Genomic DNA, 18,459 nt, shown 5'->3' with positions numbered 1-18,459 from the left:
CCCTTCCCGTCTCTCTCGCGGAAGCCTTCGCGCTCCAATCAAAGGCCGCCAACCACCTTGACACAAGCGGTGACAAATCACAGACGCTCAGCTTGAGGCGTTCTAGGCCCAGACGTTATTCTTCTATGATATCCCGTCAGCGGCTTCCGCGTTGTACCATAGAGATGAAAAAGCAACCACCCATGTAGGACTTGAAAACCATTGTGTTTGCCTTTCCCTAGTCTAGGACTATCCCAGTCCTTATGCCAGGCTTCCGGTTTCCGTCGTTTCCGCCGCGGCCCAGGAAGTTACGCTACTCGTAAAATCGTCAGACGGATATCAACCGCGCTCGGTGCTCATTTCACTTCCGCCCTCGGGGACGTTCTAGGCCCAGCCTGTCAACCTCAGTGACTCGGAGGAGGAAGCGGCAGACGGGGTTGTTTTTTCCTTTGGTTCTTTTTTTAAAAAACCCCGCTCCCCGGGGGCGCTCTAGCACTCACTTCCGCGGTTGTCTATAGTTCCAAGAACGGCCCACTCTCTAGACTGTTCTCTGGAGCAGTTCCTTCTCTATGGCTCCGCGCCGCCGGAGCGGGAGGGCGGCAGGGACGTCGCGTCTTTAGCCGGGAGGCCGCGGCGGCGGCGGCGAGAAAGGCCGGGAGCAGATGGAGCCTGGCATGGAGGCGGAGACGTTGGAGTCGAGGATCAGTGAGTGCGGGGGGGGGGAGGGGCCCCCTGGCGATTTCTGGCCCCACCCGGAGCCGCAGGTGCTGGTCCTGAGGGGAATCGTTGCCCTGGGCCTAACGCTCACCGGGGAACGGAGCTCGGGAGCTCTGGGCCAGGTAGCTCAGACGCCCCCCTTCTCGCTTTTGTTTCCTCGCGAATCGCCGGGATGCTTTGCTCCCCTGCCCCGACCCACGCAGTTCGTAACGTGCGAATGTGCAGGCGTGTCCCAGGAATACGCACCCCCAAGTAAAGTGCTGTTGGATTCAGTAGGCTTGCTCTGCAGTCAAGCACACCTAGAAGGATTATTTTCCCCATTTCATTTCTATTTGGTAAACCGCCTTTTTACATTACCATACCCAAGGCGGTTTACACACACACACAACAAAGATCGCACACCTTATAACGATCTGATCCAGTGCAAAAAAAAGGTCATAATAAAAACTTAACTTTAAAATATGCGCAGCCACTGAAAGAGAGGGGAAGAGATGCCTCTCCTACCACACTCTTGTCAGGTCTGGTCGTAAAGTAGCAAGGGGTGCTTAAAATACATTCAGAGACATAGGCAATGGGCAATACCCAGTGAAGTCATACTTGAAAGTTAAGTCCGTAGATTTCCCTGGTTCTGCACTTGAGTGTAACATTGGATATCACCCATAATTTGCACTTGAATAGACAGGGAAAGAGACATCGACCCCAAAATGAAGTGGACAGGTTTCATTTGGGGGCTATCCACTTTGAAGGTCTACATCCATTTCACACGAGTGAGTTCTGGTCTGTGAAAACTTCTGTCACAATATGGTTGTTGGTCTTTAAGCTGTATTTCTTTTCTAGAGCTTCTTTCTGCCCCTTTTATTATCTATCCATACAGAGATTTATTTGTGTCATTCTGTTCTCCAAAGCGGCTTGATTAATGCTTCAGGATTAACCCAGTCTGCAGTTGGTAGATCATTATGAAAAGGCATGTTGTTCTTCTTGTGCCAGAAGATAGTTAATTAGGTAAACCAAGATGAAAGCAAAATAACAAACAAACAAAACCCAGTGTAGTTATTTTGGCTATGGTGAGCATCTGGTCCTTAATGCAGCTTCATTTCACGTCATTTTTTTTTTACATGATACTTAATAATGTAAGCTGGTGAAAATGTAGGTATGTCATCTTTCCAAGAGTTGAGGCGCTAGACTGAACCACTCTATGCTCCAGTCCCAGATCTCATTCATGATCACATGAAGCTATCTCTATTGAGTCATACTGTGCACTCACAGATCTTTTCTAATCCTGCTTTGAAAGAGCTTTTCAAGCAGTGGTGCTAGGGATTGAACATGGGACCTTTTGCATGCAAGACATGTGCTCCTTTCCTGAGTTATGACCTCTTTCAGTTGCCTAATTCCCACTGTATGTCGTGGCACCCTTGCAGGAAACTGTCTTTTTTTAAACTTCCCTTTATGTGGGATACCGTTGGAAAACCACTCTGGGAAACTGTTGTTCCCCTTGCAGGTAAGATCTGCTCTTGACAGAAGTTTTTCTTTTCTTTATCAATTCAGATAGAGCTACCAACCCTCTGAACAAGGACCTGGAATGGGACAGCATTAATGCTTTCTGTGACCAGCTCAATAAGGAACTAGAGGGGTTAGTATACCTAATCTGTTGCCCTACGAATTATAGATAGATTAACTGTTTTGTCTGTGGATGTCACTCAAGAAGTAGCCTGAGTCATTCCAAATAACTGGTTAAATGTGGGTCTTCTAGAAAAGCATTCAGAGGAAGCATATGGCTGCACCAGCACCCTGTTGTTTCTGCTCTTCTGGTTTTGTGTGTGTCCCCCTTCATCTCCTAAGACGTTGGTTCATTTTCTTATTTTACATGAAACTGTTTTCCTCTCATTGGGATAACATTTGTGCAGGGGTGTTAGATATTAAAAATGGGAACCTACTTCTTTGTGATGTAGTCAGGAGTTGGGGAATGATGGAATGACAAACAGAAAAGGGAATTAGTTACAGAAGACATGGTTTATTGGGTGGGTATGCACAAAATCAGATCTAAAAAGGTTTGATGGCACAGTGTGAATGCTGAGTTAGATAAATACGTTGTGTGGGGTAAACCTGTTTAAATGCTATGGGGATTTAGCAGATTGCAAGAAAGAATTGCTGTGCTGTGTGGGTGGGCTATGATAAACAGATAGTGCATAAGGAAATGGGAACATGGCACACCTCTCTTTGTCAGTAGTGAGTCAGGTTTCACAGTGTGGCCATTCTGGGTTACTGGAGTCCTCGACTAAGGTCTTGAATTAGGATTATGAATTCATCATGGGACAGACTATTCAGACCCCAGCCAGCATGTAAAGGGATGATGATATTTGTAGTCCAGCATCACTTAGAGGGCACCATGTTGGCTACACCTACTCTGGAGCAACAGAAAACAAATTTGACCTATAATCTGCTCAAATTACTACTATTTCAAATTACTTCTAATGTATTTCAAATTACTGCTGCTACATATCTTCCAAACCTGAGACCTTGAAATTATGGTCTGGGAAACCACAGTAAATTACATAAAGCCTTTCAATAAAATGCCAGAACCGCTGATCTGTCAGGGGCAATTCCATTTCAGAAACCTAGGCAACCTCAGTTGCTTCAGATGCTGCTGCTGCCTGGCCTCTGGGGGCTGCCTAACAACAACTGCTAATGGGATCAGCTGAGCTAGGAGGGACAGGCAGAGACAGTGGCTGGGTGTCTTGGCTGCAAGCCCAATTCTGCTGTAGCTGGAGAGTGCTGTAAACCAAACTGCATCAAAAGTGTGCTGAGGTTGCTGGAGCTAATTGGACTGTGAAATAAAATGAACACGGGAGTAAAAGAAGGCATTCAACAGGTTCTACAAACTGCAGCACACACAGGAGTTAAGGCCAGACCATTTACCCCAAGTGTTTTCACAGCAATATCTTTATCACAGCAGCAAGTCCTTCAGTAACCATTCCTGTGTCTTATCATTCAGCCCACCGCTTGCCACTCGACTTCTAGCTCACAAGATCCAGTCACCCCAAGAATGGGAAGCCATTCAGGCTCTTACGGTAAGAGGTTTTGAACCATTTCCTGCCAGTTTTAACTAAAGCAGGTGTGTGGAATGGTTGGCCCTTCCGATGTTGATGAACCACAACTCCAGTCAGCCCCAGCAAGAATGGCCAACGGTCAGGGATGTTGTGGAGTTTTAGTTCAGTTTTAGTTCCCCACACCTGGACTAAAGGCTGGAGGGAGGGAGGTGAATTTTCCGTGTGAATATCTCAGTCTGGGGTGTCATAACTTTACGTTTTGGATGCAGCCTTGGGCAGGAGTTGACCAAAGCTTAACACGAATCTATTCGAAGGCTGAGGCAGTTGGCTCAGGAGGGTTGATGAGTCCCCCCACTGTATAGCAGCAGGTCAGATAGTTTTGCCAGATGCCTTTGTTTTCTCATGGGATTCTCAGTATTTCGGAAAAGGCACTCTAGTCCCATTGTTTTCAGCACTTCAGGGACATAGCTGTCAACTTTTCCCTTTTTTAAGGGAAATTCCCTTATTCCGAATAGGATTCCTCACAAGAAAAGGGAAAAGTTGACAGCTATGTTCAGGGATGATGTGGGGAGTGTTGGCCCTGAGGAGTGGTGAAAAACTTGCTCAAGCCAACAGCCTCCATTGAAACACTTTGGCAAGTTACAACTGATTTGTGTAATTCTAGACACAGGATCAGTATAGAATTGGGGCTTGAATGGACCTGATGATTATGTACATGGCAATGAAAAATCAGATAAGTGAAACAAGTGAACCAACTCTCACATTGCAGTGAGAGTTTTCCCAGTCCTCCCACTACTGCCTCCAAAGAGATTAAGAACAAATAGATTTCCTAGGCTAATTTCTGATCCTCAGATGGACAAACGTAGATCGTGAATAAAAAATCATTTTTTGTCTTGGCTCTTCTATCACAGTCTTTCATACACAGCACTTCCCACTGTCCTATATAAAGTGGAAGAGGATCCCCCCCACCCTTACATATTATTTAGGAAATTTTCTAGCCAGTTATGTTTTCCACCCTAATGAAGGTCTTTTCATCCGTGACTTAAGTATTCTTTTCCATTATTTTACACCATGAAACCTGACTTCAATCTCAATTTTTTGAACTGATATTTTCTTGACAGTGGCTCTTGGACTATTTAAGAAGTAAATAAATTGAAAACAGTGCATACAATGGGCTAGTAATGGTACTTTTCTTGGACACACATTGAAGCATTGTAGAAGAGTTGTTTTAAGTCGTAGTTATTGAGATGTAAACAGTTGTCTTATGTAAATAGTTGCATGATGAAAAAGTGAATCATAGCCAATATATATTTTTTCTCCACTTCTGTGATGTCTCACAAACCATCCCATCTTTTGAATTTTATCTTCAGTGAGTAATTTTGGCATGATGGCGAGTGAGACAAGTACTTTTTCACAAGCCCGATTATTCTAGTCCTGCTCCTCTTCATACCACCTCTTCAGAGTCATGAGCCAGCTCCTTGAAGTCATGGGATTATTTTCTTTCAAAATATCTGAGCTCCTTTGAGAAACTGCATTTCTCTTGTTGAATGCTTCTTTACAGCCATGACGACTAGGAACTTGCCTTGCCTGTGGCAATTGTGCATTACGGTTATGGCATAAGGGATTTCTTCCCCATCCACACAAAACAGTTGCTTTAGATGGTTAGGAACAATAAAAGTGCTTATAATTAAATGAACGGAAATGCTAAATGAATCGCCAAACAAGAATTAGGCTACTTAGCAATATCATATTAAAAAGGAAATTCATAAACTATCAATTTAAAAACATCTGAATAAAAATGCCTCAAATGGTGTTCTATTTAAAATGAAATTTATAGTCACAAATGGAAAATCCCTGTTATTTCTTCCAGCCCCACTCCTTACATTCATCTTGCATCATGAATTGAGGGGACTCTGACCAGCCTTCTGCTGATGTGATAGAAGCTTTCAGATTCTAGCAAGAGTAAATGCAGTTGGCGCATAGGAGCTTGGGAAAGAGTAAACTCTCATCTGACTATTGACATGTGAAATATGGGATCAGGTGCCTAATAAGGATAGTCTTGCAGCATTCAGTGTGTCTAATGAATTCTACTCACCTGTGCACACAGCAGCGGAGGAGGGCAGAATCTTTTGAGTCTATGGGAACAGCAAACATTGATCAACACATGTCATTGACTGGTTATGTCATTATGCGTGAACAGTGGTCAAGGATGATGGGAACAAACACCTGGAGGGCCATGGGTTCCCTATGCCTGGGATAAGGAGATTCAGCCCCTACTCAGAGGTGTACCCCAGAGGTGTCAGGAAGTGGTGGCCAATTCTGCATTGAGTTCAGATGGGATTCCCTTTGATTATTTCCAGCCCTGTGAGATAGGGAAGGTAACTTGTGCAGGGAGCCACGTGGGAGCTTAAAATAGGTCTCCAAGGGACCCTATTAATAGCTGGAGTAGATTTACTGGCTGGATTCAGCCAAACATCAATGTAAAGCACAATGATGAGGTTCACTGCTGTGAGTATGGGCATCTGGAGAACAAAATGATAAACACAGTGGTACATTTTTTAAAAAATGGGGAAGAAACGTGTGATATCTTCTGGTACATATACTTTATAGGGTGCTGTTTGTACCCTGTTCTAAATAGCTTCCCAGCCCTCTGTTCTATTGCATCCTGAAGCAGGGAATGGGATTAGGGCCTCCTGGGGGTTGGATATCCGTGTTCACTCCCTGCTGTCTTGCCCATGCACAGGTTCTGGAGGCCTGTATGAAAAGCTGTGGCAAACGTTTCCATGATGAAGTAGGCAAGTTCCGCTTCCTTAACGAGCTCATCAAGGTGGTGTCGCCCAAGGTGAGTCTCGTTAGTGGTGTGACAGGAACAAGAGGGGTGGCGACATAGGCTTCATTGAAACAGCAAAGAAGGAGCTGTTTTACGCCATGCAGACTTTTCAGCAGACTTCGATTCCAGAGCAGTAGAAGGCAATTTAGGGATATATGTTGGCTTTATGGCAACAGCGTGGGAAATCCAGAGCTGCTTGACAGAATATGTCTTTTATTTGTTCCTTTGATTTGTGTCCTCACTCATGCTTACAAAAAGCCTCAGGTTGGCTTTTGAATTCCCCTTCTCCTTTTGTGGAAATGCTGAAGTAGAGATCAGATTCCATTCTGCCAGCAGCTACAGATGGTTTGGTCTGGACTCCTTAACTTTCAAAATACAGCAAAGGGGTAAATCCTCACTTTCCACTCCAACCAAGCACACGAAATGTCACCTTGAGCTTGTTACAAAGCTCCCTGGGACCATGGTGCAAGCCTTTCTCCCAATATAAATTCCTCCTCTAAGTCCCATCATGTTTGATGTGGGTGTGTGCTTGTTTCCCTCAGTATCTAGGAAGCCGGACCCCAGAGAAAGTGAAATCCAAGATCTTGGAGCTGTTGTATAGTTGGACGTTGGGCCTGCCTCATGAAGTGAAGATTACAGAGGCCTATCAGATGCTGAAAAAACAAGGTGAGAGACCCTTTCTGAGCCCAGAGAATCCATGGCTTTCCTGCCCCCCCCCCCCCGCTATGTGTTCTGATGCAGAAGAATGTAGCTTGTCAAGCTTTATTTATTTGTTTTTTACATTTTATTTCCCAACTTTGCCTACAGGGAACTCAAGGTGGTATACCTGGTTCTCTCCCCCCCCCTAATGTCACCTTCACAGCAGCCCTGTGAAGTAGGTTAGGTTGAAAAATTGTGACTTGCCCAATGTCACCTAGTGAGCTTTATGACTGATTAGTAGTTTGAACCCTGGTCTCTCAGGGGCTAGTCCAACCCTCTCTAACTACTATACCATATTGGTTAACGTTTTGGCATTTTTACAAAAATCATGAACTGCACATCAGCAGCACTGGAAGGATAGTTTTAAGAACTGAGCATCCCTCTGTCGTCGTTATTCCATAACAAAAACCATGAGAAATACCTTTAAGTTGGTAAAAACTGCTGTTTGCTTGCAGGGATTGTAAAATGTGACCCCAAGCTGCCGGACGATGCCCCCTTCACGCTGCCTCCTCCCAGGCCAAAGAATGTCATCTTTGATGATGAAGAGAAGTCCAAGGTAAGCACTAAATAGATGACTTTAAACTTTTCTCATTTTTCTTGTTCATCCAAGATAGAGTTTTCCGCTTTCTCAAGGTTTACTGGGGGAAATACTTCCAGGTGCAGAAGGAGCCTCTATCAGCCCCTTTAAATTTTCTGAATTTCTTACCTGCTGCAGTTTCTTTCCCCTGCAGTAACAGGCAAAAGCCTCCCACAAAAATGGTGGAATTTCCCCCTGTATTCCCTTTAAACATCTTAATTTCCTATTTTGTTGCTAAGAGACTGGAATGTTATAGCAGGCTACCAAGCTAAATGTAAGCTACCAACCATGTGTGGTGGGTTCAAGAGACCTCTTGTTTTTGCTTCCTGCCTGGAACTGCCAAGCTAGGGGATCCTTAGGGTCCTGGCAGGTCCCAGTATATAGTTGTTGGGCTAAGTGGTTACAAGCTGTAAGGCAGGGGTACAGAAATGCTCCCAGAGCAGCCTGTTTGCCCCTCAGGCCTGCTTTCCTCTGATCTATGTGCCTTTGCAGATGCTGGCTCGCCTGCTCAAAAGCTCCCACCCTGAGGATCTCCGGGCTGCCAACAAACTTATCAAAGAGATGGTTCAGGAGGTAAGCTTTCCCCACTGAGAACTCTTTCCGCCTCTAGCTGTCAACCAGGTTTGTGCCATTTGTGTGCCATTCTGCTCTTTTCCAAGGGATCTTAGAGCAGAGTTGTAACCCCACGGCAACCCTGTGACGTAGTTCAGGTAGTGAGTGGCATGTCTGTGCAGGGATTTGAACCCGGATTCCATTCTGTGTCAAGCCCTCTTGCCTGGACATGTGTAGGTGTCTGGTGGGGAAATGGGAGGGCCCTTCATAGCTCTACTCTTGTCCCTCCGTCAACATTGGGTTGAGGGGAGGAACAGTAAAATACCTGGCTGGAGCAGAGCAAGAAAACGGGTGGTGTGTTTTTACCTGTTCCTAGGTTGTCCTTTGCTGTTGTGCTGAGGGGTGGAGGGGGAAAGAGATTCTTGAGCTTCAGAAGTACAGTTTGCTGTTGTAAAAGGAGCTGTAACAGTTCTCTATAATGCAGCTGGGTAATGTCCCCCAGTGTCCAGGGTGTTGTGGCATTCTCCCAGCATGCAGCGGTGTCGGTGGTGTAAAATGGGAGGGTCTCAAATGCACTGTCCAAACCAGAGTCCCTTCCAGGTGGCATTCCAGAAAGTGGGCCACTTATTTTGAGTTTTCCAGAGGGGTAAGGAAGAAACCCAGGCTGCTCTCACCCTTCCACTTCTTCCAGGACCAAAAGCGAATGGAGAAGATCTCCAAGAGGGTGAACGCCATCGAGGAGGTGAACAACAATGTGAAGCTCCTGACCGAGATGGTGAATAACTACAGCAAAGGGGAGACGACCGAGAGCAGCGAGGACCTCATGAAAGTAAGAAAAGAGCTGTCCTAGTTGTGGGAGCTTTTTACAGTGGTACCTCGGAAGTCAAACGGAATCTGTTCTGGAAGTCCGTTCAACTTCCAAAACGTTCGGAAACCAAGGTGCGGCTTCTGGTTGGCTGCAGGAAGCTCCTGCAGCCAATCGGAAGCCATGGAAGTTGTGTTGGACATTTGAGTTCCAAAGAACGTTCACAAACCGGAACACCACCTGGGTTTGCAGTGTTCGGGAGCCAAAACATTTGACTCGCAAGGTGTTCAGGATCCAAGGTACAACTGTAGTTCCTTCAGCTGGACTTGGTGAAATTAATGATGATTTCAAATTGACACAAACCATAAATATCATTACAGGAATTTCAGAAACCTCCCCAAATACAAAACAATTGTGTTTTTAGACTGTATATCAGGAGTGGGGAGCAGGTTCCAGCTGGAGGTCTAGATCCTGACCATCCCCCACCCTCGCAGGCCATTTTGACAAGTGGGCAGGACCTGTCAATCCTGGCGTCACAATGACATCAGGTGATCCAATGTAACAGATTTCCTTTGTGGGCATGAATTGAGTTCCACTTGCTGGGGAAGATCCTTTGCATTGCTTGCTTGAATTCAGGTTGGCAGTGCAAAGGAATATTTGCACTGAAAGCAAGCCCTGCTTTGGATCTTGCTCTAACTGTTGATCTCAGCCGGGCTTGCTGTCCGGGGCCAGTCCTGTGATTGCCACTGATAGCATGTCTCCTTTATCAAGGAGCAGCCAGAAGCATTTTTTAAGGTTCCCAGGTGTTCCTTGTGCCGTTTCTCTACCAGACCCACACGTGACATCACCTGTGATATCAGGTGTGGGCAGGTGTGTGAGACTTGGGGGCGGGGGGGGGGGACGAACTTGTGAGCCAAATTGCGATCCCTGCTGTATATAACCCCAAGAGAGCATATTATGAAACCGACTCTTTCCCCATTGCAGGAGCTGTACCAGCGTTGTGAGCGCATGAGGCCCATGCTTTTTCGGCTTGCTAGTGATACAGAGGACAACGATGAGGCACTAGGTAAATGCAGGCAGCCGCCTTAGATGGTGACAAGGGCCTCCCTATTCTTACCCATTCCCACCTCCCGGCTTCCCTACTTCCACCTCATGCTGAGCTGTTCAGGACAGGCTACTTGGATGGGTGGCTGGAGGTCCTTGAGAAAATATTCCAAATTTCAGAACTGGATAACTGGGACTGTTTCAGCTAAGACTGTACTTTAATTGCATCAGTAGACCCACCAGGATAGCAATCTAACTCTCAATAGCCATCTACATGCTTTTAGCGGTGTAGTACATTCTTGTTGCAGAAAATCAAGTTTTAGGATTCAACATTCACACACGTTCTTGTTGAATAATGGGGTGCTGGGGCACCCTGCGATCATCATCTTTGTCCTCCTGTTGCAGCGGAAATTTTGCAAGCCAATGACAACCTGACACAAGTGATCAACCTGTACAAGCAGCTTGTGAAAGGAGAGGAGATCAATGGTGAGACTGCGGCTGGTTGTCTCCCAGGTAAGGAAGCCCGAGGAACGGACTGCCCTAAAGGGAAGGTTTTGCTTTGTCCTTTCCAAAGCAAGACCCCGACCACGAAATATTGCCGAGTGAAATTGGTTGGGCATCCAAACTTGCAATTAAGGAAGTGGAAGGAGGAATGTCTTGGCAATAGGGCTGGGTCAGTTGAGCAGAAAATATAGGAAACGGGGGATTGTGGAACAAGCATCTAACTAGCATAATTGACTTGCTTGCCTCTTCTCACAGGCAGCACTTCAGCACTTCTGGATCTATCCGGACTCGACATGCCAACCACGAGCCCCTCCTACCCAGCCTTACCAAGCTTCTCAAGTGGTGGCTCAGCAACTTCTGTGCCAGAGCAGACCAGCTCCGTCTCTCTGCTGGATGACGAGCTCATGTCATTAGGTGAGTCCAGGGAAACTCTGAAGCCACTGGGAAATGGAAAGTGTCTGGTATTCAAGGAATACGCAGAATGGGGCTGGGCAAAACGGGAAGATGTTTGTGATAATGAAACTAACCAGTTTCCCCACCAAACCTGGTGGGAGTAGGGGAGGACTTCCCTCTCCAGTTTCTCTGCTGTACATATTTATTTAAAACACTACCCCTTCTGCCCTCCATAGAGCTCAACACCTTTAAAGACATGGACAAAAACCACATATTAACAATCTAAAACAACTATTGCAAGGGAACAGTGAAACAGGAGCAGGAAATAACAGAATACAACAGTAATCTTTAAAAACACACCCACCCACCACCACCATTCTGTAAGAGAGCAACTCAGAGCCCAAGGAAGGCTCTACCTGTTTGCAGAAGGCCATTAAGGAAGATGAGAGGTGGCCTTCCCTGGAAGGGTGTTCCAAAGGCAAGATACAGTTTACAAACCTCTGCCTGGTCCTACACTCTTTGGATTCTCCATTCTGGCATCATGGGATCTCCTTTATCTTTTTCTTCTCTCTAGGGCTTAATGATCCAGCAACTCCCTCAGCCCAGGGTACAGATAACAGTGGCTGGAACAATTTTCAGGTAAGGGCTTGGTTTTTAGAAAATATTAATTTCTTTTTGAGAGAATTCAGAACCCTTTTGGGATGGGAGAAGAACTGCAGCTGATGCTGCAGGTTTTTCAAGAGGAAAGAAGGTCAGCTGTAAGGCCAAACTATTCATTTTCTCCGTTGAATGTGTCCTATGAAACCTGCACGTGGATGATCACAACTGAAGATTGTATGCTTGTATTTTTGCTCGGAGTGCATATTCTGAAGAACTGAAATTGACTATATTCCCACAGCATGTGTACAAGGGCTGGTGGTGGGGAAACATGCAATCATTGAATATGGCAATCTGTGTGTGCATGTGGTTTCTATGTAGAAGTAATGTATGAAGGAAATGCTGTAAATTCTGAGGTAGTTCTCATCATCTACTACCACTTCAGGATGTTTGCTCTTCAACTGGGAATGGGGGGAACTTTCAGTTGGACTAGAACAAAGCTCCATCGCACATGAAAACCAATCTCCCTGCTCCTAGTGGTCTTTGTGAGAGGAAGGGGAAGTCCTGCTTTCTTGGAGTGGAGAGAAAAGGATTGAAGTAGCTTGAGGCTGCAGCTTCCCTTCACCATATGAAGGCTAAGTCTCCAGCAAATGGAGAGTTGCCTCCTATTTTTGTAGGTGAACAGGCATTTCCCTCTATTGCTTGAGAGTGCACATTAATCTCTGACTGCTGCATTGTTGGTATGTATGGGACCCCCTTTTTAGCTTCATGCCTCAGCGCCAAACCTTGTAGTAATAACATTCCCATCACCCCCATCATTCCTTGAGTGGTGCTGTCAGTGTGGGGCTTGTGCAAGTTTACTCTGTGGAAATGTACAAACTTGCAAACCACTGCAGTCCTTCCAGCTGTGTTCTGAAGCAGGATCATAGTAGTTTGCCAGAGCTGTCATCGTGTGTCAAAGGCCGTGTGTTGAACTGTGTTCAGTGTACTGGGTGGTAATATCTCTGATCTCCCTGCCAAGGGGTTTTGCTTCAGTTTGCTTGCTCTTGGTTGCATTGCTGTTAGTTCTTCTCTTTCCACTGCAGTCTTCCGACAGCCCTGAACTTGGCGCACCCCCAGTCCCACCCACCCCAGTGGGGAAAGCTGATGCTGGACCACCTGCTACGACACCTCCTGCTGCCGCCAGCGGCATGGATGACCTGGATCTGCTGGGCAAGACTTTGATGCAACAGTCTCTTCCCCCGGAGTCTCTGCAAGTCAGATGGTAGGAAGCAAGGTGGGGAAGGGCCAGCTGCGAGGAGGGAGAGCAGCTTCTGGCTGAAGTGGAAGCCCGCCTTTCTGCTCCTCCTCTCAACAGCTTGTGTCTCTCTTGTCCACTTTGCAGGGAGAAGCAGCCCCCGCCACGGTTGACACTGCGCGACCTCCAAAACAAGAGCACTTCCAGCCCAGCTGTGAACACCAGCAGCGCCCTGCCTCTCTTCCCGAGCCTCTCTTCAAACCCTCCTGCCCCCTTGCCCCTGTCCTCCGAGCAGCCAGCACCTGCCGCAGTCCCTCGGGGGCCCCCAACACCTTCTGGAGCCACGCTCCCCACAGCGGGTCTCCCTGCTTCCACATCCCCCCTGGAAATCTCACTGACAAACGTCACGGTGCCTCTGGAATCCATCAAACCAAGTGAGTCTGGGCAGAGGTGGAGGGTGGCCTTACCTTGGGACATGTGGCTTGGCTCAGCTGCTTGAGATACTTGGGGCTATTCTGCAAGCACCTTTTCTCTCAGATGGGTGGAAGGGGCTTGATCTTCGCCAGGGTGGATTGATGAATCTTACCTCCCAGCAAGGTGTTGGACTCCAGGATTCAGGGTGGTGGCTCTCCTAGTTCTTTTCAGCTCTCTGATGGACTGGTAGGAAAGAGCACATATACAGGAGACCGCCATGTGTTGAAACCCTTCTTGTAAATAAGTCTCAGCCCAAATAAGGTCTTCTGCACCTGTTGCGAAGCATGTTCACTTGCCCCGACTTTTAGAGGCTAAGTGTTAGCTGGGAGCAGGGCCGTCTTTAGCACATGTGCCGCCGGGGTGCAAAGATCCGCCCAGCACCCCCAAATTTAGTTTAGCGAAACATCAATCGTGTCAAAGGTGCCGCTGCACAGCAGCTCAATACAATACGGAACATAATATTTTGATGTAAGAGTTCATTTCGCATGCACGGCACTGTTGTGAATGACAAGCGCCATCATTGAGTCTGACAAGCACCACTGTTGTGAATGCTAGTGCAACGTGTCTTTAGTAAATGAGCGCACAAAGCCGAAAGTCCTTTAGTGACATGGTAGGTATACATTTCGGTAATACCTAGGTATATATGTATTTCGTTTTTCTAGCTTGCTCAAAATTATTTATTATTTCATAACAGGTAAATAGTTAAGGGCTTAGGCGGCTCCAGTGGCGGGCGCCTGGTGCCCCCCAGAATTCGGCACCTGGGCGCCCTGCACCCCTTGCACCCCGGGGTAAAGATGGCCCTGGCTGGGAGGAGATTGTGGGGAAGGACTTATGATCTGCTTTCAGTATTGAAATTGACGTGTCTTTGCCTCTTTATAAACCTGTTGTTGCCAGCCTTTGCTGCATCTGAGAAAGGATGCGCTATTAACTTAAACAGCATTAAACAAGGAGATTGAGTTACAAGCTGTTCTTAGCCTTGTTTGGGCTCCAGAGGGCGCCTGTGGCAGCACAATGGGTCAGTGCATCTGGCAGCTAACCAGAAGGTTGGTGGCTTGAGCCTGCCCAGGGACAACTGGGGGCAGAATTCCTGCATTGCAGGGGGATGGATTAGAAGACCCTCAGGGTCCCTTCCAACTCTACAATTCTATGATTCAAATGTTATAATGCCCAGCGTGTAATTGCATTTAGCCAGCGAGTGAATTGTTTGCCTCTGCGGAATGAACCAATCCTCTCTCTTCTGTTTTGTGTTTCTCCTGGTATTTCTTTGCTCCAGGCAACATCCTGCCGGTGACAGTGTATGACCAGCACGGATTCCGTGTCCTTTTCCACTTTGCCAAGGACTCTCTGCCTGACCGGCCTGATGTGCTAGTAGTGGTCATCTCCATGCTCAGCACAGCCCCCTTGCCCATTAGGAACATCATCTTTCAGTCTGCCGTCCCCAAGGTATTTTATTGACTTACTTCATTCATATCCTGACTTCCTTTCGGTGCAGGATCCAAAGCAACTCACAGCATGAATTAAAACAGATGCAACCAAAACCACAAATATAACTAAAAGCAATTTTAAAAAGTAACTTATTATAAGCAGGTTCTAGTGCAACACACTAACCACTACTCCACACTGCTTTGAGAAGGTAGAGGAAGACATCAGGCCTGCAACCCTTCCCAGGGCCCCATGAACACTACCTGTGCAATCTTCATACATTCCTCTTGCCTCCGTTTTTGATAACTTAGGAGTGGGAGGCGGTGTAGCTCTGTGGTAATAACCATGCTTTATTTTCAGAAGGTCTCAGGTTCATTCCCCTGGCATCTCCTGTTAAAAGGATCTTGAAATATCAGAGCTAAAACGGGGAAGATCCTGCCTGAGACCTTGGAGTCCTGCTGCCAGTTGAAAAAAGATGTCCATGGGCTTTGTCTACCAGTGATCTGGTTTTATACAAGACCATTTCAAATGTTGGCCCAGCGGTCATTTGCTGCCAATCCCCATGCCAGCGGTGTGGGACCAGTGTTGGACTTCAATTCCCATCATCCTCAGCCAGCATGGCCAGTGGTCAGGAATGCGGATGACAGGAATTTGTAGTCCAGCATCATCTCAAGGGTTGTGGGTCTGAGACCCACGCTGGGCAAAAAGATTCTTTGCATTGCAGGGGGTTGTGTCCCATTCAACTGTACAGTTCTACGATTCTATGTACTCAGTTGTATATTGGCACTTGTATTGTAAAGATTAGCTGTATTTGGAACACCAAATGTGAGGGCCCTGCCCCCTAAAGCAGTCAAAGATCGGGAAAAGTATTGGTCCAGTTTACATTTCCTGCCGTCCACTGTGAAAAAGAAAGAGCCAGGTTTCTTAAATCATGAGCCCAAAGCACCCAGATTATTGCATTAAATCAAGGTTCTGGCACTAGGGGGAGCTGTTTTCACAGCAGCGTAGATGGAGATGGAGCGTGGAAGACTAACCAGGTGATCTTTCCATCTTGGCTGCTTAGAAGCAGGTTTATGAGATTCTCCAGTTTGTGCTCTTTAACAGCTTCAGGTCAGTCACTGAATCCTCCTAATGCACTTTTGTTTCTGTAGGTGATGAAAGTGAAGCTGCAGCCACCCTCGGGGACAGAGCTCCCGGCATTCAACCCTATTGTGCCCCCCACTGCAATCACCCAGGTCCTCCTGCTTGCTAACCCACAGAAGGTAATGGCACCTCGGCAGAGGAGTAGGGTGGGCGGCATTTCTTGTCCTATCAGCATCAAACTGCTAGTGCCCTGCCAGCATTTTTTCTCCCCCCTCCCTCCTGTATTAAGGACATCAGAAGAGCCCTGTGGGATCAGGCCAGTTGTGCTTCGAGTCCGCCATCTTTTTCCCAGATGCCTGTAGGAAACCCTCAAGCAGAACTCCCTGAGCGCAAGAGCCACCCCTTAAGAAGGGAAACCTCACCTGTTGCTCATCTTTCCCTCTGTCCAGGAGAAAGTAAGACTACGATACAAGCTGACCTTCACCATGGCCGACCGAACCTACAATGAAATGGGCGACGTGGACCAGTTCCCCCCTCCAGAGTCATGGGGCGACCTTTAGTTGCTGCCGCCGCTGCACTGGGTCTGGCTTCAAAGGATCCTGCCGCCTCTAGGACAAGAGCTTTCCCAGAGCTGGCTGGCCCTCAGACCAAGCTCTCAGACTGGAATGGCTGGCAGCTGGCCGTAGGCTGTGTGTGGAGGACAGTGGGCCGAGGGGAGGCCTGCTGGGGTTGGTGGGGGCAGGGCTGGTTGAGTGAGTTGTTCTCCGTTCTTCTAACTTGGTTTCTGAGCCCCCCCCTCTCACCTTGCTCTCCCGGCTCTTGCTTTCCCCCCCACAGAAGAGGGCGGTCACGATCAGCTCCAAGAAGTCCGGGGAAAGACTCCTGGGACCGTTTCCCCTCCTCTTTCCTGCTTAAGGTTACGTTGGACCTGACCCCCCTTCCCAACCTTCAGCTAATTTCACACTCCACCCTGTCCACACACAAGCTTGATACTTGGGAGTGATGCCCCTCGCTCTGCTTCCCTGTGTCGCAACACGAAGCTGGGCTGGGATCTCAGATGGGGCAAAAGGCACCACCGTTTTGCCACCGGAGGCCTAGTTGGCGCCTGTTCACGACTCTGCGGGCAAAACAGCCTTGACACAACAGGAGGGTGTTTGAGTCTGTTTTGCTCACGAGGCCTTTCCTTCACCCTGGGCTGGATCATGGCTGTGGGCTAATGCTCACCATGCTGAATGAGCCACCAGTGAGCCGAGTGACTCATCGAATGGGATGGGCGAGGACGAAAGCAGGTAGTGTGCCTCGTCTATTATGCCTTACGTTCAAAGGGTTGGTAGTTGTGGCCTGTTGTGCAGCTGCAAGGGAGGGGTCGTAGTCCACACTCTCCTCTCCTTTCTGGGAGAGGAAGCCGACAATACCAAGAGGCTGCCTACAGGGTGAAGAGGGGCCCACTATATTGCCTGTGTAGCACTGTGGAACTCCTGCATTTCACAGCTAAATATGGCACAGGCCTGGTACTCGGGAGGAGGGCGCTGAGGAGGAAAGAGTTGCCATAACAATGTCTGGTTCCCCACAGACCTTTGCCAGCTGAAGCTGCCCCTCTTCTCCCGCCCACCAACCGGTGTGCTCACAGGATTTGGGCTAGGAAGCGCCCACTCTGACTGACTTGAGTTCTCCTCAGGCCTGAGTGGGAGTGAGGCCTCAGCAAGTTACTGAACAGGCTGCTCCCCGGGAGGTGGACTTGAGCTTTACGGTTGAGAGCAGTGGGTGGGATTGTGAAGAACGATGTTTTGCCCAGGGGGCTTACGCCCCTGTTTCCGACAACAATTGTCTCCTTTTGGTAGGAAAGCCTTTCTGAAGTGGGGTTCTGCTGTGACTGGATACTTTTACTTTCTGGTCTCTCTTTCAGGGTTCTCTTTGACCCCTTTCTAGATTCGGTTTGGTTTGGTTCTTGAAACAGGCTTGTGTATATATTTTTGGTGAAAATTCTGCCTATGGAAAAGGACTTTAAAATAGACTCTGTGTGAAATCTGCTGTATTAATGGGAAATAAAACAATTTCTTTCCTGAAGCGCATCAGTCAGGACTTGATTGGAAGGGCAATCTCAAGTAGCCTATCTCTCACTTGCAGGCCTCTGTCTTTTATCCACTTACCCTGTCTTGACCCTCACTACCTTAGGCACGGTCACTACTGTGTGTACTCTGTGCTTTTAAAAAACCCCATCAAAATACTATTTTGAGAAAAGCTGAATTCTGTATTCTATATATAGAATTCTGAATACGTTTTGCAATCTGAATACGTTTTTCTGTTACGTTTTGCAATCGAGGAAGTGCTGCAGTAATCAGTGAATTCAGGTGCTTTAATTGTTTAGACTGGATAATTGCCTATGTTCCGGTCAGGACAAAGAGATAAAAGTTTTAGATGCCTGCAATGACTGTGCCCTGGAACATTTGGTCATGAAACTGACTAGAGGGGATGCAACCCTTAACTTAAGGGGCACCC

The 18,459-nt window shown here is 47.4% G+C and overlaps 1 protein-coding gene across 1 annotated transcript; it reads left to right on the top strand.

The window, feature by feature from the left end:
• The first annotated feature begins 287 nt into the window (after positions 1-287).
• GGA1 (golgi associated, gamma adaptin ear containing, ARF binding protein 1) lies at positions 288-18,027 on the top strand. The gene is made up of 17 exons (XM_053407081.1): positions 288-684; positions 2,242-2,326; positions 3,689-3,764; positions 6,487-6,585; positions 7,116-7,239; positions 7,728-7,828; positions 8,342-8,422; positions 9,093-9,230; positions 10,191-10,272; positions 10,656-10,763; positions 11,010-11,168; positions 11,722-11,786; positions 12,830-13,008; positions 13,129-13,415; positions 14,729-14,898; positions 16,029-16,139; positions 16,410-18,027. The coding sequence occupies exons 1-17, from the start codon at positions 642-644 to the stop codon at positions 16,518-16,520; spliced, it is 2,019 nt and encodes a 672-aa protein (XP_053263056.1). The 5' UTR covers positions 288-641; the 3' UTR covers positions 16,521-18,027.
• The last annotated feature ends 432 nt before the right edge of the window (positions 18,028-18,459 follow it).

This window comes from Podarcis raffonei, chromosome 10 (genome assembly GCF_027172205.1).
Source record: "Podarcis raffonei isolate rPodRaf1 chromosome 10, rPodRaf1.pri, whole genome shotgun sequence".
NCBI classification, from domain to species: domain Eukaryota; kingdom Metazoa; phylum Chordata; class Lepidosauria; order Squamata; family Lacertidae; genus Podarcis; species Podarcis raffonei.
The sequence above is the reverse complement of the archived record's forward strand: the minus strand, read 5'-3'. Positions and strand labels throughout refer to the sequence as shown.